The 26,571-nt window shown below is 40.1% G+C and overlaps 1 protein-coding gene across 2 annotated transcripts in view; it reads left to right on the top strand.

Annotated features, from left to right (window-relative positions):
• LOC142641404 (sodium/calcium exchanger NCL2-like) overlaps window positions 1-26,118 on the top strand; it is a 29,057-nt gene extending 2,939 nt beyond the window's left edge. Inside the window, exons 3-9 of one of the 2 annotated variants that reach the window (XM_075815833.1) lie at window positions 8,214-8,398; window positions 9,195-9,340; window positions 9,437-9,701; window positions 10,046-10,191; window positions 11,822-12,077; window positions 12,544-12,843; window positions 25,817-26,118. In XM_075815833.1, coding sequence (XP_075671948.1) covers window positions 8,214-8,398; window positions 9,195-9,340; window positions 9,437-9,701; window positions 10,046-10,191; window positions 11,822-12,077; window positions 12,544-12,843; window positions 25,817-26,065 — 1,547 coding nt within the window. In that variant the 3' untranslated portion in view covers window positions 26,066-26,118. The remainder of the gene's footprint in view (window positions 1-8,213; window positions 8,399-9,194; window positions 9,341-9,436; window positions 9,702-10,045; window positions 10,192-11,821; window positions 12,078-12,543; window positions 12,844-25,816) is intronic. The other variant, XM_075815835.1, reaches the window with a different exon arrangement.
• Window positions 26,119-26,571: the final 453 nt, after the last annotated feature.

The raw sequence follows: 26,571 nt of genomic DNA, 5'->3' as shown, positions 1-26,571 counted from the left end.
ATTGTCCCAACGAATCCTAGGGACAGCAGGGGGACGGGCATGTGGTCAGAAAACATAGCCCGTCCGTTGAGATGGCGTAGATGGGACCGTCAACCCCTATGAGTACTTGGTTAGATGGGTGAGAAGGGAGTTTGGATTCTACTAGGGTCACTTAGGATGGACAAATAATAAAATTTACTACCACACGAAAATACCCTCATCAGCCTTCGAGAAGCATTGTGATCTTTCGGAAGCATCCCATTCCTTAGGTAAGAGACGATTGGTGCCGTCTAGTCGACTCCCATAGGGATCACCTATGCATATACTTTGTCAATGGAAAGTGAATATTGGACGAAGGATAGTACCTAACTGGTGATGACCATGTGTTCTACGAATGCTGCTTTGGCTAGACGGTTAGCTTGCTCATTCTCTTCCCTCGGGATTTGTATAAATTTAGCCAAGAACTTCTGGCTCACCCTTTCTTTGACCATTCTTAGGTATTCCCTCATCTGCTCCCCTTTGGCCTCGTAGTCTCTGTTAATGTGTTCGATAATAACTTGCGAGTCGCTGTGTATGACTACTGACGAAGCCCCTGCCGCTTTAGTTAGGTTGAGGCCTGTGAGGACTGCTTCATATTCAACCTTGTTGTTGGCCCGTGAGGATCGCACATTCTATCAAATCTCCTTCTGGTGACTGCAGGACAACCTCGACTCCCCCAGCACGTTGGTTGGACGAGCCATCCATCTACACCATACATGTCGCTGGTCTTTCTTCCTTATCTTCCTTTGCCGTGAATTTGGCAATGAAGTCGGCCAAGGCCTAGGCCTTGATCGCAATTCTTGGTCGGTACAATATGTCGAACTCGTCGAGCTCTATCGCCAATAAGACCAATCGTCCATCTGCCTCTGAATTGTTCATCGCCCTTTGTAATGGTTTGTTCGTCTGGACCACTATGGTATGTGGTTGGAAGTACGGCCTGAGCTTTTAGGCAACCGTGACCAGGGCGAAAGCTAACTTTTCTATAAGGGGGTATCTTCCCTCTGCCCTTGAAGTGCTCAACTAGTATAGTAGAAGGGTAGCTACACACAGCTCTCTTCCTAAATGAGAGTTAAACTTACGGCCGTTAGCATACGACCAAGTAGAGGGAGAGCTCTTTATCGAGTTTAGACGGACTAAGTAGTGGTGGGGATGCAAGGTATGTCTTCAACTACTCGAAGGCCTTATAAGATTCGTCGGTCCATTCGAAGGCTTTCTTCAGAGTTTTGAAGAATGGTAGGCATTTTTCCATCGCCCTGGAGACGAGCCTGTTAAGAGCCTCAACCCTACCATTCAAGCTTTGTACCTCCTTGACATTTTTTGGAGGTGCATCTTCAATATGGCCTGAATTTTGTCGAGGTTGGCCTCCACGCCTCATTGTGATACCATAAAGCCCGAAAAATTTCTTGATGACACTCCGAATACACATTTGTTGGGATTGAGCTTCATATCATAGTGGTGTAAGGTTTCAAATGTTTCTCGAAGATCATCCAGGTGACAGTCCTCCTTCGCGCTCTTCACGAGCATGTCGTCCACGTACACCTCGACATTTTGCCCAATTTGCTGGACAAAAATCCTATTCATAAGCATCTAATACGTTACCCCCGCATTCTTCAATCCAAATGGCATGAATTTATACCAAAAGAGCCCTTGGCTTGTGACGAATGAAGTCTTTTCTTGGTCAGCTTCGTCTAACCTAATCTGGTCATAGCCGAAAAATGCGTCCATGAAACTCAATAACTGGTGCCCAACCGTTGAGTCGACAAGGAGGTCAATACGCGGAAGTGGGTAACTGTCCTTCGAGCAGGCTCTGTTCAGGTCAGTGAAGTCTACACACATACTCCATTTTCCATTCACCTTTTTTACCATCACTACGTCGGCCAACCAACCATTCTGGGTGATATACCTCCCTAATAAAGTCTACTTCCAGTGCAGACTTCTTCCGTCATGGTCTTGTCGCTCTCTTGGGCAAAAACTCTCTTCTCTTATCGGACGAGAGTGAAGGATGAGAACACATTGAGCTTGTGAACCACGACGCTTGGATTGATTCCTGGCATGTCCTCAGCGAAGACGTCTTGATTGTTCTTTAGGAAGAGGGCGAGCTCCTTAGGGAATGAAGGGTCGGCCTATGTATTGATACGGGTGATCCGACCTGAGAAGTTGTTGTCTAAGGAGATTTCTTCCAGGTCTTCCATCGGCTCCACCGTAACCCGCTACTCCTCGATGTTCAATGCCTGTAGGTGACCGTCCATCTCTAACATAGCTATGTAGCATTCGCAAGCCGCTAACTGGCCTCCGCGTGATTCTCTTATCCCATACTCTGTTGGGAATTTCACCAGTAAGTGATACATAGACGTGGCCACTCTCCATGAATTAAGTGTAAGTCGCCTGATGATGGCGTTGTAGGCAAAGGAGCAATCGACAACTTGGAAAGTAACCTCCTTAGTGAGCTGCTGAGGGTATGTCCTAATGGTCACCGATAAGGTGATGGTTCTAACGGGGAACACCTTAGTACCACCAAGTTCAACTAGCAGTGTGTCCGAAGGCAAAAGACGCTCCTTGTCGATCCTCATCTGCTAGAATGTAGGGTAGTAAAGGATGTTTGCCGAACTCTCATTGTCTACTAGCACTCGTCAGGTGGTAAAGTCTTTTATTTAGAGGTTGATAACCAGGGCATCATCATGAGGGTGGTGGAGTCATTGGACATCCTCTTCTGTGAAGCTAATGGTCGAGTTGTCGACCCTAGTCATATTAGGCGATCGGCCCGAAATCTGGACACTCTGCACCATTTGCAAATATGTCTTCCTTGCCTTCTTAAAGGAGCTAGCCAACGTAGTTCCTCCTGCGATCACCCTTATCTCTCCAAATGGAGCCCTAGGTCTTTCTTCGACTCGTTAGTTAAGTTTGAGGTCCCTTGGCGGGTTTTCTTCTCCCCTAACGAACCGTTGTAACTTTCCTTGCTTAATGAGGGCTTCAATCTGCTACTTTAGGTCATAACACTCGAAAGTGTCGTGCCCATGGTCTCGATGAAAGCAACAGTACTTGTTTCTAGGCCTTTTGTTCGGGTCGCCCTTCAACTTATCCGACCAAGTCAGCGCTGCGTCGTCCCTTATCTGTATGAGGACTTGGTCAAATGGGATGTTTAGTGGTGTGAAGTTAATCGCCCTGCCAAATGGAGGTATCAACCTCCTATCATCCCTTTGGTCATTCATCCGGGCTGACTTGCTTCCTTCTGTCCTGATGGTGATCCTCTTGCCTTTCCCTCTTCTTCGGCTTGCTCCCTCAGGCAATCATGGCGTCCTCTACATTCAAGTATTTAGTAGTTTTAGGGTTGTAAATGAACCAAACCGATCATGAACAACTCAGGCTCAACTTAATAAAAAGTTTATTCACGTTTGTTTGTTTATAAATAAGCCAAGCTTGAGCCTTAGTTTTAGACTCATTTATTAAACAAGCCAAGCCCAAGCAAAAAAATTTGTTCACGAACAAGCTCGTGAGCTATTAAGCTCGATACACAACAATTCAAGTATAGACTCATTTATAAGTTTATATGTGTTAGCTAAATATACTCATTACACATAGGGTTGTAAACGAGCCGAGCTTTGTCGAATAGTGAATATTCAAGCTTGGCTCGACAGCGAAAGTAGAATGTTCAAGCTTGGCTTGAGCTTGATACAAGCCTACAAATAATGTTCAAGCTTAAGCTTATTATAAAGTATAAAAGCTTGAGCTCGGCTTGGCTTGGCTTGGCTCGGTTCATTAGTCAAGCCAAGTTCAAGCTCTATATCAAGCCCAAACTCAAGCTCAATATCATGTTTTTGAGCTTGAGATCCAACACAAGTATATTATTATGCTTATATTAAGTTTATTATCTAGCCTATTTGGTTTGGATAAGTGGTCTCAACTTATAATTAATTAAAGTCTTAAAAGGATATGAGTTTACTTGTCAAGCTCATATCAATTTCATTACCAAACTCATAAATAAGCCTAGGCTCAACTTGTTTTGTTACTTTTGTATCAAGCCTTAGTGTTCACAAGCTTGTTCATGAACAATATTTTTTACTCGGGCTCAGCTTGTTTATTAAACAAGCCTAAAACTAAAGCTCAAGCTTGGCTTGTTTATAAATAAACAAACATGAATGAGCTTTTTATCGAACCAAACCCGAGCTGTTTATGAACGACTTGGTTCATTTACAACCCTAATTATTTACAAATATCTTAATAATGACATGACCAACATGAGACCACTACCTATATTACCTTAATTTTTTCCTTCCTTTTAAACTGATCAAGAATTACTTTTGACTATAGTTACATTTAAAAATAATTAATTAATTAATTAAGTAGACCACATATGATTATTCTCTATCAATCATCTAAAGTAAAGTTATGAAATATGTTAGCATTTTCTCATTCATAATAGTTACAGACATGTATTTTTCTAGTCCTTCAATATCTAAAGTGAAAGTAAAAAATTGTATTTTGAACAATTGCTGAAACTGTAGATAAGGAATGATAAATGAATGAATTTAATTGTGTAAATTATTAATTTAAACAATAACTAATCATAAGTAAGACTAGATGCATGATAAAATGAGTATACTATTTTTTTTCTTTTTTCTTAATTTTAGAGATTTAAGCATTTAATAATGTAATTTTTTTTAAATTTCAAGCTCAAAAACCTGACCTGAGCTCGAGTTTGAGCTTGATATTAAGCTCGAGTTTGGCTTGACTAATTAATCAAGCCAAGCCAAGCTCAAGCTCAAGCTTTTTGGCTTTCCCACGAGCTCAAGCTCAAACACTATTTTTAGGCTTGTCACAAGCTCAAGCTAAGCTCGAGCTTTTGATTTTTCCTGATAAGCCAAGCTTGAACATGCACTACTCGACAAAGTTTGGCTCATTTACAGGCCTAAGTAGTTTTGTACAACATGTCAGCCATCGTCTTCAAGTCGTTCTTGTAGATGGAGAAAAGGAATTCTCCTAATTAAAGCCCGTTGGTGAATGCAGTGACTAAAACTTTGTCATCGGCCTCATCGATCAAAAGGGCCTCCTTGTTGAAACAACTCACGTATGATCTCAAGCTTTCATTGTCCCATTGCTTAATGTTCAACAAGCTCGCTAAGAACCTCTTGTACCTCTGGCCTCCAATGAAGTGGGTGACGAAGGGTCTGCTCAGCTCCTTAAAGGTAGAGACAGTGTTGGGGGCTAACCTGCTGAACCACATCCTTGCTAGTCCCTTAAGCGTAGTGGGGAATACCCTGCACATGATCTCATTTAGAACTCCTTGTAGGTGCATAAGAGACTTGAATGACTCCAGATGATCGAGCGGGTCCCATGAACCATCATATGCTTCCACCTACGGGATCCAAAACTTAGTTTGAAGGGGGAAAATAGTTATCTACGCTATAAAAGGTGAGTCAGTCTGCTAGACTAGCTCGTCTAGGTTGGTGGATACCCATCCCCTCATGGCATTCATTATCATGTCCATCTTTTCCTTCTTCATAATTTGCATGTCATGCACCATGCGCATTGCGTTGCTCTCTAGTTACGACAGATGGTCAGTGTCGTTCGGCCCATCTCATCTGCTGGGGATATTGCTTTCCTCCTGGTCTTTCCTCTCCCGTCGATCTCCCATCAGGAGATAACTGCCTTTCTGTTCTTTGATGTCCCACTCGTCGTGTTGATCCTCAGGACGTCATTTGTTCCTCTAGTTTAGCTGTTGCTCTAGCTTCTAATTGCGTTGAGTGAGCCGCTCAATTGCTAGTGCTAGGGTTTGCACCTGTCTCTCCAACGCGTTGGAGGGGTTTCCCGTCTCCTAGTTGATGGTAGCCATTGATTGCATCTAGACCATGCAACTCTTTGTCTTAGAAACAATGATATGGCCAATCACTCAATTCCCACAGACAACGCCAGCTGATGATGCACAAAAATCATCAGTGAGCTAATTGTCCTCAATCGCTCCAATAGGTACCTGAAGAACAAGAAACCAAGAACCAAACAGAGAGCACCGGTGGAGTGCCAGCCAAAGACCCTCTAAAGGCTAAGTCAGTAAATGAGGAATCTCCAAGAACTCTATAGTGAGAGAGCTAGGAATTTTCTATGTACCTGGAAGAAGAGGAAGTCTGATGCTTATATAATGGTGAGCAATGAATCAAGATCCCTTGGATGTAGGGATTTTTCCTTGTAGGGAAGATCTAGAGTTAGGGTTTCTGAGATTTTAGGGTGTTTTTCCATATGAGGAAGATATGGGCGTGTAGTAGGGTCTTTGGATGTGATGCGCAAGATATTTCCATATGAGGAACTACGCGTGGAGACTATGCAAAAGAAAGTGGGGCCTATCACCTTTATCCGTCGGCATGGCCATTCGTTTGTCGGTATGCAAATGAGGAGACATCGAATCACTCGTTCGTTGGCTTCTATCCATCATGTGTTCACCCATCTGAAACATTGTCCCGATGGATCCCAGGGACAGTAGGGGGACGGGCTTGTGGTCAGCAAAATGTAGCTCGTCTGTCAAGATGGCGTAGATGGGGTCGTCAGCCCCTGTGAGTACTTGGCTAGATGGGTGAGAAGGGAGTCTGGAGTCTATTGGGGCCACTTAGGACAAACAAATAATAAAATTTATTGCCACACGAAAATACCCTCATCAATAGTCAATGATTACTAATAATTCACAAATGACCAATAACTAATTTATCTATAAATTTTGAAACCTTACAATGCATCACAAGTTATTATTTGATGACTTTGTTATGTTAATATTTATATAGCATAGTGCCAAGAGTGTTTTAGGCTTGTAGCTTAAAAGCCACCCTTCTGGCATTTTCAATGGAGTCATCTAGTATTCAACCCCCCCCCCCCCTCAACCCCCTCTTCCGATTATCGAATTATTATATATAAATAAATTTTAAATAAAAAAATTGAGATTTTCATTTCATTATATATGATTAGGGGCGGAGCCAGGGGGTCGAGGGTGCTGGGTCAATTGCCCCCTAGCCCATTAAAAAACAATCAAATGCCACATTGTTTTGAATTAATTTCCATTACTATTTGTACACAGTACACACTAAATTGGGTGCTCTTTGGGGTGGACAACTCTACACTTTCACTCAGAGTCATAAGTAACATGAGCAATATCATTGTGCGAATAGGAGTAAAACATAAACTTAGAGTGACAAATGAGAAAGGAGAGCAAAGCTATAAAACCATTTTGCCCTTCGGGTGTCCCCACTTTAGATTTTATATTATAAATTTATTTATCTTTTTCCTTTAAATACTCATTTTAAATACAATTATAATTAATACACTATTATGTCTTTTATTCTAGTCTCAAATACTATATATACGTGTGTGTGTGTGGGCGCATGCAAATGCGCATGCAAATGCGCATGCATACATGTGTATAGGGACAGAGACATGACTTGGAGTTGGGGGGGAGGGGGGGGAGGGGGGGGGCAGCTTTGCTACTGGCTACACGTAGCAGCTCTGGCCTCCGGCTCTGCTACTTAACTTTTAATGAGTTTATTTATTTATTTGTGTGTTTTTTATGTGTGTGTTGCTTCTAAGTAAGGACAAAATTATTTCATTTAAAATTTTTTAAAGGGTCGGACTGATTATTTTGGGTAAAATTGGTTAACTAAGCTTAATTGTTTTTAGTTTTACTAATGGTAAATTTGATGTTGGCCTAATTTTTTTGGACCTGTATATTTTGTTTTAGATTTTAGATATATAAATTTTTTTTATGGCCTTTAAAAAGAAGAAAAAGCTAGAGTTACAAACTTTTTTTACAAATTGCTGATGTGGTGAGTGGTTATTGATAAGTTAAAAAGTGATGTTAGTAGTAGGCCTAGATGCTAACCAATAAATGATGTAAACCAATAAAAGATGTAGAAAATTTTGTGCTTGTACCATTACTCGTAAAATAATCAATGATAATATTAAGAAGGCTAAGTGTGATTTTATAGAACAAAATTGCTAAAATTAGTACCTAAGTAATACTAATATTTTTTTTTTTTTAAATTAGGAGGCTCCTTTGCCCCCCAAGGTCCAACTGTGCTTCCGTCCCTGCATTTGTATAATTATATATACATATTGTCCCCCTTAAAATCAAATCCTTGACTCCACCACCGTGTATACATGATCATCACTGCAATTCCATGAGCTCGTTTTCACCTTGTAATATTTTCTCTTAATTGCAGGTTGTGGTATCAGTACAGATTTGGAAACATGTTACACTGCCAGGATTATGGCCCTCTCAATCATACCATTTATTATCGTCCAGTCTCTAAAGATATTTTCTTCATCTTCTGCGGAACGCAATATTGTTATCTTGATTGCTATTGTTGTTTCTACAGTATTCCTATTCCTATACTTCTTTTATCAGGTATTTCATTCATTAATCTCTTTTTTTAGTACTCGAGATTATGTAAGTCTTATGTGAATTTTGATTGTCAAGGTACTGAGTGGGGCTATAAGTTAAGCCTCACATCATATAAATATTAAGTTGGTCCATTTGGATTATATGAGCAATAATCCTTTTGAGATATAGTGAAAATGTATTGGCAAACTGTGAGGCATATTACTCATCTACACATGCTTGCTTTTGGAGTTCTAATTGAATTAGGTGCATTCATTGCTGTTAAAACATGTCATTTTATATATTTGTGTTTTAAAATAAGAATATGTTGGCTCAAAATATGAAAATATTAAAGTAAACTTTTTAGACAAAATGATCGAAATATCATTTGATCATTACATTTATATCACTTGTTTTGGTACACTTCTTTCATATTAAATGTTTGGTCAATTAATCAATCAAGAAAAGTTGTTCTCATTTTAGGAAAAAAAAAAAGATAGAGTAAAACTATGTCCACAACATTTTCACAACAAATTTTAATTAGATAGTAGACTGTACATTGGTAGGGGAAAAAATGATGTTAGTATGGGCCTAGATTTTAACTAGTAGCAGCATGCAATTTATAATTTGTTATGAAAATATTATAAAGATATTAAAATAATAATGTGCTATCATCTAGGTGGTTTATATACAGATAAATTTTCTTAAATTTTATGTCAACACATTATTATTCTTATGATTTTACTGATTTTGCATGTTTTATTGTTTGGTTTTTTATACTTCTCAAATATATATACTCTTAAATGTTTATAAAACTTTACAGATCTTCGAGCCTTGGATTCAGAAACGAAGATTAGAATTTGTGAAACATAAAAATTTAATATTAAGCATTTTACAACATGTACAAAAACATGCCCTAGGAAATATCCTCACTGCCGATGGGGCACCAAATGTAAATGCGATAAAGAGGTCAGTTTGTGAGATACTCTAAACTATTTTACTTTGAAATCCTTCAGTTCAAATAGGTTTACGAGTTGACCAATAATTATGCGTTATGTATTGCAGGCTATTTGAGGAGGTAGATCAAGATGGTGATAATATTATATCACCTTCTGATTTAAGAGAACTGCTTCTTGAAATAAAATTTACTGGAACATCTATTGATAAGGAGAAAGAAATTGGAAAAGTGATGAAAGAATTTGACCTTGATGGTGACCAAAAAATCACTATGGATGAATTCGTCACTGGCTTCACAAAATGGCTCGATGAGACAAAACATGCTATAGATAAGCAATATTTCTCAAAAAAGTCCTTAAAGGACGTATATCAGGTAAATTCCTCTTATTCTCGTGAGTCGTGACAAATTTTATAAACTTGAGTCGAAATTAAATAGAAATTTAAGGTCTGTTTGGATTGAGGGGAAATGAAGAGGGAGTGGAGAGGAATAGAGTAAAGTTGGCTAAAAACATGCTAATTTTGGGTCAATTCTTATTTACTCTACCTTTCTCCTCTCCCTCCTTCTCAATCCAAACAGATCATTAATATATTGATATCCTCCAAATATATATATCATTAAATCTCTAAGATGCGAAGTCTTTGTGGTTCTTCTGGGTTTCCATTTTCTTGTTTACTTCAGTTTTCTTCATGCTAATAGTTCCTTGAATGTTTGCATAGGTTTTTGGACCTTGGCTTCTAAACAAAAGGAGAGAAAGAGAAATGACAAAAGACCTTATACAAGAAATATTAAGACATGTTCATAGCAATGTTGTAGGAGGCCTTCTCAAAGAAGACGGCACACCGGATACAAATAGTATTAAAAGGTCAATTCTCAATTCTATATTATATCATTTATTTATTTAAGTGCTTTAAGGTATTATATATGATATTGGAACTTATTTTATCAAATTGTTTTTAAAAAGCATTCAAAATAATTAAAGGCAAGCAACACAAGACAAAATTTAGGGCTAAGACCTGAATTAATGTTATCTACTCATAGTTTGAAAAATATTACTTTACCGACTTGAGATTAGTTTTGGTATGAAGTCGTTGCCCACCTTATTATTTTCACTGTTAGAAATATGGGAAAAAAACTAAGGAAATGAAGATCTAAAAGTGGTATTTATGAAAATTGTGGAAGTTTTTTACTTTGGCTCAAGAACACTTAAAATTTTATAAAACAGTCAAATATCGCAATAAAATTTTGAGGGGGGAAAAACACACAACCTATTGTAATACAAAGTAATTCTGGCAAAGCTATTTCTTCCAATTTCTTTCTATTTCATCTTTCTTACAAAACACAAAAAATTTCTCTCTTTCCTAGCTCTTTTCTTTTTCCTTCGTTTGTACTCCGAGTCTTCGTTGAAGATGCAACAAAGCAGCATCGTGCCTATAACTCTTATTCGATATGCTATATTTTACCTCTGGAGCAGACCTAAATGGATAGTAATCGACTAGCTTCTTCATCAGCATACATAATGACTAGCTTCTTCGACTTCCCATACAATGTATCAAGTAATTAATCATTGTTGCACTATGTTATCTTTGACAGTGACTTGTCAAAGATTAAAATTATTTTTCTCGTTTAAGAGCTCCACCCCAATGCCAATTTGTTTTGAAAAGCATGCAAAATAATTAAAGTCAAGTGAAACAAGTCTCAACTTTTAACATGCTTCGACAAACTCTATTCCTACATCTGAGCAATGCCAATCAAAAATCCACTATCAATAACAATAACAAGGATTACAAACATACTCACAGAGTCTTACTAACTCTCACAAATAAAAACTAACTCAAAACCCTAATGCACCCAAAGGTACTTTTACACAAATACAGAAGTGAAATTTTAATCTTTTAACTCTCTCACGCGCTACAAGATTACACCATCGAACCCTTTAATTACTATTCCTTTGTACATAGGAAATACATTTTTTAGTGGAAAATGAATGTAGCAGAACCTTTTTAATAATGAATGAGCATTTCTTCCACACCAAAAATATTAAAATATGTAACTAAGTCAAATTAGGAAATCTCCAAATTATTTCCCTTAATGGGCAGGACTTTAACATTTGGTGTGAGAAATATCATTTTAAAAGCTACTTGGTGGTTATCGTGTCCATCAGCGAAATCCATGAAACATCAGAAGCATGTTGGCTTGGTTGTAATGTGAGTGAAGCCCAAATTGTTGAACATGTAGTTCAAATCCTAAAATTTAATGGAAAGGGGAAAATGGAAAATAAAATGAAATTACTCTCTAGAGCCAAGTAAAATATTAGAGAAACCCACAATATTATGTACTCTATGTATGTTGTTTAATTATCCAACTTGGATCTAGTGTCAGTCATTCCAATATTTTCACTAGTAGTATTAACGAGGCTACAAAGAGGTGGATGGATCGTTATTTTAGTTAGTCATATATTGCTTGTTCTCTACAATGAATTCAATGTTTTATAGGTTGTTTGAGAAAATGGATCACGACAGCAATAATTGCATATCGCAACATGAACTAAAAGAACTAATTGCGGATATCAAGTTTGGCAAGCTTCCTTTAGATGTGGAGGAAGCAGTTCTTAAATTGATTGAAGAACTTGACACTGATGGTGACCATCTGATTAATGAAGATGAATTTGTTTCTGGATTTGCTAAATGGCTTGACACAACTGACAATCAGGATCCTTCTACAACTGAGTCTCAAGATGATATCTACCAAGTAAGTAAAGTCACGGTTCAATTTTATACTTCATTTGGATTTCAAAAATGCAAAATTATGACTAGTTAAGAAATTACAATCCTTTCTCAAGTAAATATAACAAGTTTCACTTCATTCCCCTCATTCTATATATCATTCTGTCAAAATTGATGAGAGATTGATTGATGCACAAAAGCATGAAAGAGAGAGCAAAAAACAAGGGTTTATGTGATTAGGTCAAACGGTCTACATTCACGGTGAAAGTTCTTGATATTTGATAGTAAGCTCTTATGTTACAATGACATCAATGTAGGATTTATATACTAGAGAACCCTAGACTAACTCAAAGCTAATTTGTTTGTTAGACAAGTACATGAACCTAAAATTGGTTTGATCTTCTTGGACCATAATGTGTCTAACAAATTCAAATGGAGGATGAATATTTATTCAAAAACTAATTTGATATGAACTTGGAAATGTTATGTAGAAAACTTGGGAAGCGACGGACAAGTTGGTGGACGAAAAGGAAGGCAATGCAGTTGTTGACAACTCTTTACAGGCATGGTTCAAGGCTATGATGCTATTGGTGCTTGGCATAGCTCTATTAGCGATTTTAGCGGAACCTCTGATAGAGAGTGTTCAAAGTTTCTCTAAATCTGCAAGTATACCATCTTTCTTCATCTCATTTATTTTAGTCCCGTTGGCTACCAACACTAGAGCTTCAGCATCAGCTATAAAGGAAGCTAGACGTAAGAAGCCAAGAACTACTTCTTTGACATTTTCTGAGGTTTGTTATCTCCCTTCCATTATTTAAAGTTCATTTAAAGAAAAACTAAAATAAAAGTAAAAAATCTCATAGTATATATATATATATATATATATATATATATATATATATATATATATATATATATATCGAAAAATGATTCTTGTAGGGGGTAAAAATGCTTAAATGCACACTTGGGCCTTGGGCCTGGTTAGTTGGTATAAGTCTGTTCAATCAGAATCTTCTAGGCCCACAGCTCAGTCCGCACTATAATGGTCCGAGGAGTTGTCCGAGGAGGAGTATCTCCTCGGACAGGCCCAGTAAAGCCCAGGGGACTTGCTAAAGGGTTTAAAGACAGAATTTTAGAAGATCTGTTGAGTAAAGGCGTGATCCAAGCACCCATTAGAAGCAGGAACGTGTGAAAAATATCTGAGGAAAAAGCTACTATCATCGCATTAAAGGCCCTGCATCTACCTCCCTGGCCGCATTAATGGAGAAATGACCTCTGAACAGTAGTATTCAGCCTTTTAACTATTATTTGAAGACTTTAAGAAGGTGGTGGATGGGACAAGTATCTAGGAGAAAAAATCTATGTTACACGTGGATGAAACAGGGAAGAAGAAAAAGGTTATAAGGAGACGAGAGAGGAAAGAAGGGAGATGACCTTTTTCTGAAAAACTAAACAAGAATAGTAATCTTTTGCTTAGAGGAAGAAAGGCTATACAAATTGTCCTCGACTTACGTCCGAGGAGGGTTTTTCGTCATATTCATCTATTACTTGCTTAGATTGCGGCATTCTAACCTATTTATCAACTTTCCAATATCCCTAACCTAGGTTTCAAACTCATACTCTACAAATTTCATTGTATAAGGCTCTTTGGGCCTGAGCCCATTAATCGTTTAGGTCCGGGTACACATTGTGCACTTATAATTGGCGTCGTTTGTGGGAAATCTAGTGTTGAAGGAATTGGAACATCATGGCAGGCTTAGGTTCGCATCATGCAGAGTCTCAGGGGTCCTAGCGCAAAGATCATTTTGAGCGTCTTGAGCGTCGGAGGGATCGAGAGGGAAGCATGCATACAGTATACCCGGATGCAAGCCATTCACGTGGTGGAAGCAGGGCCACCCATGAGGATGATGCCAAGGCCATGCAGAGGGAGATTGACCACTTCAAGAAAAAGCTACGCCGTGTTAGACGAAGGCGGGCTTCACCTCCATCCAATCCTTCCTCTGGGGGGTCTCGGGGAAGCAGTTACAGTCCAAGGTCCAGAACTCCCCCTAGCGAAACCTTCTCTTACGAGAAGGATGACCTTCGAAGTCGTAAGCATAAACAATTTCCCTCCAAAGGCTTGAGGAACGATGCTATGAGCCGAGCGTTGCACCAATTCTCCAAGTCACCCTTCTCACGCAAGATCGAGAAGGGAAGGCTCCCAAGACGGTTCACTCAGCCCACCTTCACCATCTATAATGGCAGAACAGAACCAGTCGAACACGTGAGCCATTTTAATCAGAGGATGGCGGTACATTCTCAGAACGAAACCTTGATGTGCAAAGTCTTTCCTTCTAGCCTAGGACCTATAGCTATGAGATGGTTTAACGGACTAAAGTCAGGGTCTGTCAATTCTTTCACGGAACTCACTAGGGCATTCGCGTCTCGATTCATTACATGCAGCAGAGTCCCTCGACCTTTGAACTCATTGTTATCCATGGCCATGAGGGAGGGTGAGACTTTGAAAGCATATTCTGACAGATACTGGGAAATGTTTAATGAAATCGACGGTAATTTTGACGAAATGACGATTAACACTTTCAAAGTGGGCCTCCCAACTGATCACGACTTAAGGAAATCTCTGATCAAAAAGCCCGTGCAAAGTATACGTCACCTCATGGATCGCATCGACGAGTACAAAAGGGTTGAGGAAGATCAACAACAAGGTAAGGGTAAGGCGAAGGTTATCCCCCAAGAGAGAAGGGATTTCAGGTCGGATAGGTACCATAAGAATAAGCCAAGGAGAGATTTCTCTGGGCAATCTGGTTCAGCCAATCCTCAAGTAGTTAATACCGTATTCCGAGAACTGGTGCACCAATTGCTAAAGAAAGTCCGTAAGGAACCCTATTTCAAGTGGCCCAATAAAATGGCGGGAGACTCTACGAAACGGAATCAGAACCTCTTTTGCCAATATCATCAGGATGTGGGTCATACTACTGAGGATTGTCGGACCCTTTGGAACCATCTAGAGCAGCTTGTTAGCGAGGGAAAATTGAAGCAGCACTTGTATCAACCCAATGGACAAGGAAATCATTCGGGTTCAAATAATCAGAAGAACAACTCATCTCGACTGCCCTTGGGAACGATTAATGTCATCTTCGCTGCACCTGGCAGGACTGAATCCTGTCCCACAAGAGTGATGGCGGTGTCACATTCCCAGGCCGAGGAGTCTGGCTCGAGGCCGAAGAGGGTCAAAGGGAGTATGCCTATTTTGGGATTCTCTGATGAGGATAAAGTTGGGACTATTCAACCACATGATGATGCCCTGGTGGTCACATTGAGGATAGGGAATTATGACGTCAAAAGGGTGATGGTCGATTAGGGTAGCGGTGCGGATATTATGTACCCTGACTTATTTAAGGGGCTTAAGTTAGAGCTCGAGGACCTCACTCCCTATGATTCGCCGCTGTTATACCAAAGGGACAAATTCGATTACGCGTACAGTCGGGCTCGGAAACGGTCGATGTAGATTTCATTGTGGTTGACGCATATTCTCCATACACGGCCATCGTCGCTAGGCCTTGGCTGCATGCTTTGGGTGCTGTATCCTCGACTTTACATGTTAAAGTGAAATTTTCCTTGGGTGGATCGATTGAAGAAATTCTTGGTAGTCAATCAGTAGCAAGGCAATGTATATCGGCCGCAGTGCTGCATCAAGCCAAGTCAGAATCCTCGGCCTCAGCTGTAAAAGACTTATAGCAATTAACAACTCTGGATGCGCCTGGTGCGGTGACAATAGAGGAGGCCACGTGTGAAGATTTGGAAAGATTCCTCATAAATGATGACCCCGAAAGGTTCTTTCAAGTTGGGATACGGTTACCACACCAAGAGAAGATGGAGTTGGTGATATTTTTGAAAAACAATATCGATGTTTTTGCTTGGGATCCCTATGAGGCTCTGGAGGTTGACCCAAGTTTCATTTGCCATCATTTGAACGTCAACCCTGTCGTTGTTCCCAAGAGGCAACCACCTCGGCGTTCGTCGAAATAGCATGCCGAGGCCGTCAAGGAAGAGATGCTCAAGCTCAAAAGGACTGGGGCTATTAAAGAAGTTTTCTACTCAAAATGGTTGGCGCACATTGTCGTAGTAAAAAAGAAGAGCAAAAAATGGAGAGTATGTGTGGACTTCACAGACCTGAACAAAGCCTGCCCAAAAGACTCGTTCCCGATGCCTCGCATCGATCAGCTAGTGGATGCTACGGTTGGGCATCCTCGGATGAGTTTTTTAGATGCCTTCCAAGGTTATCACCAAATACCATTGGCGTTGGGTGATCAGGAGAAGACTGTCTTCATTACTCCTACGGGGAATTATCACTATAAAGTGATGTCATTCGGTTTTAAAAATTCAGGGGCTACTTACCAAAGGATGTTCGAATCGCAACTTAGGAAGACCATTGAGGTATATGTGGATGATATGGTAGTGAAGAGTAAGACAGTACCTATGCATGTGAAAGATTTGGATGACACCTTTCAAACACTTAGGAAGTACAAGTTGCGCCTTAACGCCTCAAAGTGTTCTTTTGAGGTGGGCTCCGGAAAGTTCCTGGGCTACATGGCGACTCATAGAGGAATAGAGGTAAATTCAGCACTGGTCAGAGCCATTCAGGGCTTGCAACCACCTCGGAATCCGAAGAAAGTTCAGAAATTGATTGGGATTACCACTGCTCTCAGCAGATTTATCTCTCGGTCCGCTGATAGGTGTAGACCTTTTTTCCAATTGTTAAATAAATGGAAAGGATTCCAATGGTCCGAGGAGTGCGCTTTAGCTTTTCAGCAACTTAAGGAATACCTCTCTCGGCCACCCATCATGTCTTGACCGGAGGTCGATGAAATCCTGTTTGCATACCTAGCTGTAGCTATCCATGCAGTGAGCCTGGTGCTGATAAGGGACGACAGTGGAGTACAAAGACTGGTTTATTATGTCAGCAAATCTTTGAATGAAGCTGAGGTGCGCTATTTACCTTTGGAGAAGGCAATTCTTGTCGTAGTCCATGCTACACGAGAGCTTCCTCACTACTTTCAATCCCACACCGTCGTGGTTTTGACTCAACTACCTCTCAAGTTAGTATTGCAAAGTGCTTACTACTCGGGAAGGGTAGCTAAGTGGGGAACTATTCTGGGAGCTTTCGATATCAAATATATGCCGCACACCTCGGTGAAGGGCCAGGTTCTCGCTGATTTGGTGGCAAAATTCGCCGAACCATCATAAGAAGAAATTGCGAAGGAATCGCACATAGATGAAAAATCAGTTGGTGTGATCACAGGCAAAGGGCCTCCGATTTGGAAGACGTATGTTGATAGGGCAACAAACCAGAGGGGATCTAGCGTTGGACTTGTTTTAGTATCCCCTGAGGGAATTACCTTTGAGAAATCATTGAGATTAGCGTTCTCGGCCATTAATAACGAGGCTGAGTACGAAGCTGTCTTGGTCAGTATAGATATGGTACGGAGAATGGGGGGAAAGGCAGTTCATATGTCCTCGGATTCTCAATTAGTTATGGGCCAAGTGACGGGGACCATAGAGGCTAGAGATCCAAGAATGCAAGAGTACCTGACCTAGGTCAAATGTTTATAATTCGAGTTTGATTCTTTCATCCTTTCACATGTTTCTAGAAATGGAAACACGCATGCGGACTCGTTGGCCACTTTGGCGACGTCCTCGGCTCAATGTTTGCCTAGGATTATCCTCGTCGAAGACTTGTTGAAACCAACTTTAACTACCATAGGTGCCGTCCATATCCATCTGATAAGGCCCGGACCTAGCTGGATAGACCCCGTGGTTTCTTTTCTAAAAAGCGATGTTCTGCTGAGGAGAAGTCTGAAACAGATAAAATTCATCGAAAGGCGCCTCGATTCTGGTTGTCCAAGGATCAGAAGTTGTATAAACGCTCCTTTTTCGGACTATACCTACTATGTGTACATCCTGAAGCGATGGAGGCAATTTTGGAAGAATTGCACGAGGGAATTTGTGGAAGCCATACTGAGGGGAGATCCTTAGCCCATAGAGCTCTGACTCAGGGATATTGGTGGCCTAATATGCAGAGAGAGGCTCAGGACTACGCAAGAAAATGTGACCAATGCCAGAGGTTTGCTCCCAATATTCATCAGCCTGGTGGTGTCCTTAATCCTTTGTCTAGTCCTTGGCCATTCGCTCAATGAGGACTGGATATAGTTGGGCTTTTCTGAGGGCTGTGGGAAACAAAAGGTGGCTACTCGTAGGAACTGATTACTTCACCAAGTGGGTCGAAGCTGAGCCTTTATCAAATATTAGGGATGTGGACTCCAAGAAATTTATCTGGAAGAACATTATCACTAGATTTAGGGTACCTCACACACTTATTTCAAATATGGCGTGCAATTCGATAGTAAAACTTTCAGAAAATATTGTAATGACATGGGCATCACGAATAGATACTCCACTCCTACTTATCCTCAGGGAAATGGGCAGGCCGAGGCCGTTAACAAAGTTATAGTCAGTGGACTTAAGAAAAAGCTAGATGACGCAAAGGGTAGATGGGTAGAGGAATTGTCACACGATTTGTGGACATATCGGACTACACTGCGAAGATCCATTGGAGAAACACCCTTCTCCATGACTTACGGGGCCAAGGCAGTGATACCTTTGGAATCTGGGTTTCCCACATTAAGGACGAGTTCTTTCAGCCCGGGAAATAACATTGGCCTCCTGGAAAGAAGCCTGGATCTGGTTGAGGAATGGCGAGAGGCCGCCATGGTCCAAATGGCTTATTATCAGCAGAAGCTCAAACAAGGATATGATGCTCATGTGAAGCTAAGGCCACTAGCGCCTGAGGATTTGGTGTTGAGGAAAGTCATGGGTACTTCCAAAAATCCAGCGTGGGGAAAGCTAGCACCAAATTGGGAAGGACCATACCGGATCATTTCTGTAGCGGGCATAGGGTCATATCGCTTAGCTGATCTAAATGGAAAAATTGTACAACGCCCTTAAAATGTAAACAACCTACGAATGTATTATTATTAATAAAAAGCGTTTTTTGTCGTTCGTTGTTCAAATTATCATTATACAATTCGATTTACTTATTTCTAAATATCAAACAGAAACTTGGTCATGCATGGTCCTCGGACCACAAACCTCGTGAAAATTAATATCTTATTGATTTTTAAACAGAACCTTAGTTATGTCAACTCCTCAAACCTTCTACTTTGGGGAAATTAACATTTCAATTCACTATTTCTAAATATCAAACAGAAACTTGGTCAAGCATGGTCCTCGAACCACATACCTCGTGGAAATTAATATCTTATTGATTGTTAAACAGAACCTTAGTTATGTCGCGACCTCAGACCTTCTACTTTGGAAAAATTAACATTTCAATTCACTATTTCTAAATATCAAACAGAAACTTGGTCATGCATGGTCCTTGGACCACATACCTCGTGAAATTTGATATCTTATTGATTGTTAAACAGAACCTTAGTTATGTCGGGTCCTCAGACCTTCTACTTTGGAGAAATTAACATTTCAAATTGCTACTCATAAATATCAAATAGAAACTTGGTCAAGCATGGTCCTCGGACCACATACCTCGTGGAAATTGATATCTTATTGATTTTTAAATAGAACCTTAGTTATGTCGGGTCCTCAGACCTTCTACTTTGGGGAAATTAACATTTCAATTCACTATTTCTAAATATCAAACAGAAACTTGGTCGTGCATGGTCCTCGGACCACATATCTCGTGGAAATTGATATCTTATTGATTTTTAAACAGAACCTTAGTTATGTCGAGTCCTCAGACCTTCTACTTTGGGGAAATTAACATTTCAAATTGCTACTCATAAATATCAAACAGAAACTTGGTCAAGCATGGTCCTCGGACCGCATATCTCGTGAAAATTGATATCTTATTGATTGTTAAACAGAACCTCAGTTATGTCGAGTCCTCAGACCTTCTACTTTGGGGAAATTAACATTTCAATTCACTATTTCTAAATATTAAACAGAAATTTGGTCATGCATGGTCCTCGGACCACATATCTTGTGGAAATTGATATCATATTGACTGTTAAACAGAACCTTAGTTATGTTAGGTCCTCGGACCCTCTACTTTGGGAAAATTAGCAGAAACCATAACACATGAGTGTTGATGCGTTGATGAGCCACAATAAGTTTGACGGATTGCTTTATGCCCCAAACTAAATCCTAAATTAAATTTTAGATTGTGTATTTTTGTATTACATATATTATGGTCTTGAGGCATGATTTACAAGTATACGCTAAGTGTATGTACTTTTGTTTGAAGTTACGGCTAATCAAAATGTTGTAAAGACTTTACTATGTATTAGAAGGTGGAGTTAATTGTTCCATTCATTTAATTTTGCGCTAAAGAGAAGCGAATTACTACATAAAGTTTGGAAGTCAGATGAAGATCAAACCATTCAAGTTTCTTATTAATTTTGTTAAGATATACACTCGAAACGAAAGCCCTAATACAAAAATTACTACATAAAAAAAGGGGAAGGAATCCTAACTAGCCTAAGCCTTAAGCCTTGGTAGGGGGTCCTGCTTGGATATGCTCGCAGCCCCTTTTGCTTTGCTGTCCTCTTCTATTTGTTTCAGCTCTGCTTCGAATGAGGTCTGGACTTGTTTCCCTTTGTCTCTGGCCACTGGTGGAGGAACATTGGGCTCAGCATTCTGTCTCGTAGGCTTCTCGGCTCCATCACCTTGTTCCTTCTCTTTGTCAGAACCCGCAGGTTCTTTAGGAGTTGGAATGGGCTCTGGAATCATGGGTGGGTGCGTTGAAGGCGCTGTCTCGGGGGTAGGTGCGACAGGAGGAAGCTCATCGAGCACTTGGATGTCCTGCGGAAGCCAAATGTTCTCGAGCTTCCTTAACTCAGAAGTTATGGGAATCCCTGCCACATTTAGAGCTTCCGCCCACACTTGCTGGCAGTACTCCCGGCATAGCTCGGCGAACTCCTCTGTCAGTTGATTTTTTGTCGCCTCCACCCCTTCTTTGTAAGAAGCCTTCTTCGCGGCCTCCATGCTGTCCTTGAAGGTACAAGCCTCTTCCCTCATTCTAGCAAGCTCCTTCTTCAGGTCGGAGTTTTCTTGTTGGGCTTTGGACAAGTCCTCGTCCTTCTGACGTAGAAGCTTGCGTTGCCCCTCCACTTGGGTTCTCAACGTTTTTAGGTTGGCCTCGGCAGCGTCCCTCTCCCTCTTCTGCTCTGCCAGCTGCTTGGTTAGGTTCTCGTTCTCTGCAAGAGCTTGGCCTAGGGACTTCTCGGTCTCCTGCCTGACCTCAAGTTCAGCTGCAGCTTTCTTCCGAGAGTCTTTCACCCACTTTTCGGCAGCAAAGACTTCTTGAATGGCCTGCGTTAAAATATTAAAATAAATGCATTATTGTTAAAGTAGATTCAAAATACATGAGAACGATTTTTTCGTTAAAGTGTAATGAAAGCAGTAAGGTGGGGGTAAACACGAGACACTCACCAAAGCCAAGTCCCTTTTGAGCGAGAGAAAAAGATGTGGTTCCAAGGCCATTCCAAGGCCTCAGCCAGGTGGTGAGCGTGTCCTTGCTGGAACGCCCTGATGCTGGATTGGCAAGAGATTGGTGCCCCATCTAGCTTCAGCTCAGGAGACCAGTTGGCCGGTGTACGGCGTACCTCGGCCAGGTCACTGTTCTTCCCACTTTCCACTAAAGAGGCACGTCCCTTGCCCTTGCCAGCTTTCTGTTGTTGATGTTGCTGTTTTAGTTTCTTCTGCCTCTCCACATCTGCCTCCTCGGCCTCATTTTTCCTCTTCTTCTTAGGCTCCGGAATGGGAAGCTTAGGGTCGGAGGGAGGAGGGGGCAGTGGCAGAGGGGGAGGGATCTGTGACTCACCCATGTCCTTCTTAGAGGCTTTCGAGCTCCTCTTCGACATTAGCTTCCTTAGAGTGGACATGTCATCTTCTTCGGAGCTAGAGTCGAGCTGTGCAATTATTAAACCTTTTATGCCCGAAGTTTCTGCGGGCACATGCTCTTTGTCAGAGACGATGACGAGTTGATCCTCTCGAGGTCTCTCAGCTTCTTCAAGGCGAAATTGGTCAATCTCCTCGTCCAACAATTATTGCGAGGACGCAAGTTCTTCTCGGATGGTGGTTGTTTGGGAATGTGCTGAGAGAGGAATTGCTATGATGGGGCGAGAGTATAGGATGATGGAGGGGTCGTCTGGGAGTTCGTGGTCAGAAAGAAAGCCTCGGCGTGAAACGTCTATCCTTCTGCGTCGTTTGTCTCCTGCGGTGATCGCATTGTCAATCTCTTGGAAGTCGTCTGATAAAGGATCGTATCCTAATATCAGGTGGGCTGCTCTCACTTGTAGGTCTTCGCTAACAAAGACTTCAGAGCGAAGAACGCGATTGAGGTCAGCGATGTTGCAAAGGCTTAGACGCGGCCGTACGTGTTGTTTATCTGTGAAAAACATCCAAGGAGACGAACATGGTTAGATTAGCGATAAATATCAAAGGAAAGTGCAATAATACGCAATGTAATCAAAAACGGTAAAGATAATGGGATTAAGTCATGGGTTAGGGAATCTAACTCCTATGGAGTCACACCTGGGTCTCCCCATTCGACTGGGCAGTGAGGACCGTCAGACCAGTTTCCCGAGGCGATGAGATAGTCGTCTTTCATGCCTTTGTTGGACTTGGGAAGACAGGATATGAGCCTAACAATGCTAGACCTGGATTTAAGGTAGTATCCTACACTTTTAAGTTTATGGCACTCGTACAAGTAAACAACGTCGTGCCATGTGAGGTTCAGACCCATTTGTTCATTTAAAGTGTCGACACAGCCTAAGACTCTGAATACATTGGGGGTGCACTAATCTGGGCATAACCTATGGTTACGTAGGTATTCGCTGGTTACGTTTTTCATGGGAATGGCCATCCCACCTTCTAGGAAGGCGATGATGGGGATGATAACTTCTCCCTCTCTCCTAACGTTACCTATGGCTTCTACTGGGCAATATCTTAAGCCTACGTCTTGGGGAATCTGATATTTGGCCTGAAAACCCTACATACCGACGTCGGTATCTACTAAACACTTAAATCTACCCATTTGGTGGGAGTGAGAATGAAAGTTTAGAGAAGGGGAGGGGTCTAGATGGTGGCCGAGGACAGAAGCCGAGAAGAAATGAGTAAAGGAAATTGAAAACTTACGGGAAATAATTAGGCGATTCTTCACGAGCTTCTTGAGAGAAAAGGTAGTGATTAACTCTTTGATTGACTTCTGAAAGGATGGATGGAGATACGGTTTCCTAGGCGTTTTGGCGTGTGGAAGGCGGCCTTAAATCAGAATTATCCCGCCTAATTTTTTAGAACGAACCGGGACCGTTGGATGCGTATCTCACCGTTGAACATGGGGAACAAGACGTAACTTGCAGTCATTAATGCGAGTGTTCCGGGTTTCGAATCGTCAGAGGCGGTTTTAAAAGAACGAAAGGACCCCTACACGTGTGGCGGTTTGCAAAGTGTGTGGAGGGTGTGCTGTTGGTTCAAAACTCCATTTCTCTCCTCGGATGGGAGGGAAAAATGAAGTTTTTAGGGGCTATTGTGGGGGGTAAAAATGCTTAAATGCACGCTTGGGCCTTGGGCCTGGTTAGTTGGTATAAGTCTGTTCAATCAGAGTCTTCTAGGCCCACAGGTCAGCCCGCACTATAATGGTCCAAGGAGTTGTCCGAGGAGAAGTATCTCCTCGGACAGGCCCAGTAAAGCCCAGGGGACTTGCTAAAGGGTTTAAAGACAGAATTCTAGAAGATCTGTTGGGTAAAGGCGTGATCCAAGCACCCGTTAGAAGCAAGAATGTGTGAGAAATATTTAAGGAAAAAGCTGTTATCGCCGCATTAAAGGCCCTGCATCTACCTCCCTGGTCGAATTAATGGAGAAATGACCTCTGAACAGTAGTATTCAGCCTTCTAGCTATTATTGGAAGACTTTAAGAAGGTGGTGGATGGGACAAGTATCTAGGAGAAAAAATCTATGTTACACATGGATGAAATAGGGAAGAAGAAGAAGGTTATAAGGAGACGAGAGAGGAAAGAAGGGAGAGGACCTTTTTTCTGAAAAAACTAAACAAGAATTGTAATCTTTTGCTTAGAGGAAGAAAGGCTATACAAATTGTCATCGGCTTACGTCCGAGGAGGGTTTTTCGTCATATTCATCTATTACTTGCTTAGATTGCGGCATTCTAGCCTGTTTATCAACTTTCCAATATCTCTAACCTAGGTTTCAAACCCATACTCTACAAATTTCATTATATAAGGCTCTTTGGGCCTGAGCCCATTACTCGTTTGGGTCCGAATACAAATTTTGCACTTACCATTCTTAGATAACGTTTCAACCAATAACAATACACAATACCATTCTTAGAGAAAAATATTAACATAAAACAAATGCGCAGGATTCAATTTTTTAGAATGGCCAACAGTTAATGTATTAGTATAAAGAGGTATCTACTTCTTGATTATAGTGTCAAAGTCATGGCCATTTCATAAATTATATTACAATATTGCTCTATATTATGGCCATAAGAAAATACGAAAACAACTAATATTGATTTAAACCAAATCTCCACTGCAACCACCTAATTTAAACACAAATGTTAAAATTTGAATGGAGATGAGGAAATACAAAACAATAACTCCAATAACCAAATATGCTTAAACAAATAATCAAATCCATTAAGCAAGAAAAAAATGCAAATTTAAACTCATTTTCAAAGTCAAACGGTGCACAAATAACAATATGTTACGTAGCTTTGGCACACAAAGTTTAAGGCAAAAAGTATGTAACCGAATGGTATAACACCATCTTCTAAAAAAAAAAAAAAAGAATAGTATAACACCATGACCAATACTTAGAGCAATTTCTCAATCATGATTGATCGAATTATTTTCTAACCTGTTCATCAAGGGTATATAGCACCAATAATGTTGTTTTTTGATTTCTGTACTCCTCTGGCAGAAAAGAAACTGGGAGAAATTGGAAGTGAATGTAAATACACAAAGAGACAATTAAAAGATATAGTAACAGTAGTAAATTTGTACTGAAATGGTTTGTTTAATCCATCAAATGAAAAGACACAATTTTCGGTGTTTTAAAATGTGAACGTGTCACAAATTTGTATAGCCATGTGGCGTAAAAAAGAGTGATAAACAAAAAGTCAAAAATTTTGACTATTAGTTATAATAATAATAATAATAATATAAAAATGTATAGCAGAATCACTATATGTTAATTTTTTTTTTTTTTTCTGAGCATTCTATTTTCATATCTTGAAAGCTGTATATTTGAATAATTTGATAGATCATGTGTAGATTAATGACGTTAAAACTAGGTTTTTAAACATTATTCCTTCTCACTTTACCCTTTTTCTATTCATGAAGATTGCATTAAATGTTCTACTAAATTCTAAATTGTACCCTCTAAGTTTAGGATAATCTATTTTAAAATTTTTGGCTTCCATCCCTAATATTATATAGCATTTTGAATATGATACTTTCATTTGTGCTAGTTGATGAGGCCAATAAGTGTCAAATAAAATGCAATCTTTGTAGTTGGTCATGTTAAAATATTCCGCATTGTTTTATATGAAAAACAAATAACAATGTTTCTCAAAAATATAAACAGTTAACAATATTTACTGAATAAAAAAATTAAAAATTGCCGCTTCCGAATTAAATTTATTAGCTTGTTAATTTACTATTGCAGATTTATGGTGGAGTGTTCATGAACAACATTCTTGGCTTTTCAGTTCTTTTAATCCTAATATATGCGCGTGAATTGACTTGGGAATTCTCTGCTGAAATGCTGGTAGTTCTTCTTGTTTGCGCTACAATGGGCCTTACTGCGAGCTTTCGCTCTACCTTCCCCATTTGGACATCATTCTTGGCGTACCTTCTATATCCATTATCTTTGCTCCTAGTTTATTTTTTCAATGATGTTCTCAATTATACTTAATTAAGGGACAAATATGCTTTCTTTCTTTTTTTTGAATTTTTTACTGGGGGGTGGGGGGGGGGGGGGTGAAGAGAATTTTGGCCCAAGGTTCAAAACTTACCAAATGCATGAGATTATCTCCAACCCCCCCCCCCCCCCCCCCAAAAAAAAAAGATGTAGCTATTCAGAGGCACAAGAAAGATTATTTTTCTCTGAATTCATTTTTAAATAAATTTTTGCAATCAATTAGCAATTATGCACATTATTATTTTTGTTGATGTAGTTGATAGTATGGTTTGGCTCGATCCAATAGATGCTTGAAACGATGAAAATAATAATAAGAGATGAGTTGTTGCAGTACCTTGGATGAATGCTAATGTGATACTAATATAAGGAAATTAGATTTTTCAAATATATAGTAATATTTATTTTATCAAGTAAGTTAGTAGCCTTAAGCTATAACTAATTTTGCAACTAAATTTTGCTATAAATAAATAAATAAATCTGTGCACTTTTGGCAAACTAGA

Source organism: Castanea sativa, chromosome 6 (genome assembly GCF_040712315.1).
Source record: "Castanea sativa cultivar Marrone di Chiusa Pesio chromosome 6, ASM4071231v1".
Taxonomy (NCBI): Eukaryota; Viridiplantae; Streptophyta; class Magnoliopsida; order Fagales; family Fagaceae; genus Castanea; species Castanea sativa.
This window is presented reverse-complemented; position numbering and strand designations above follow the sequence as displayed.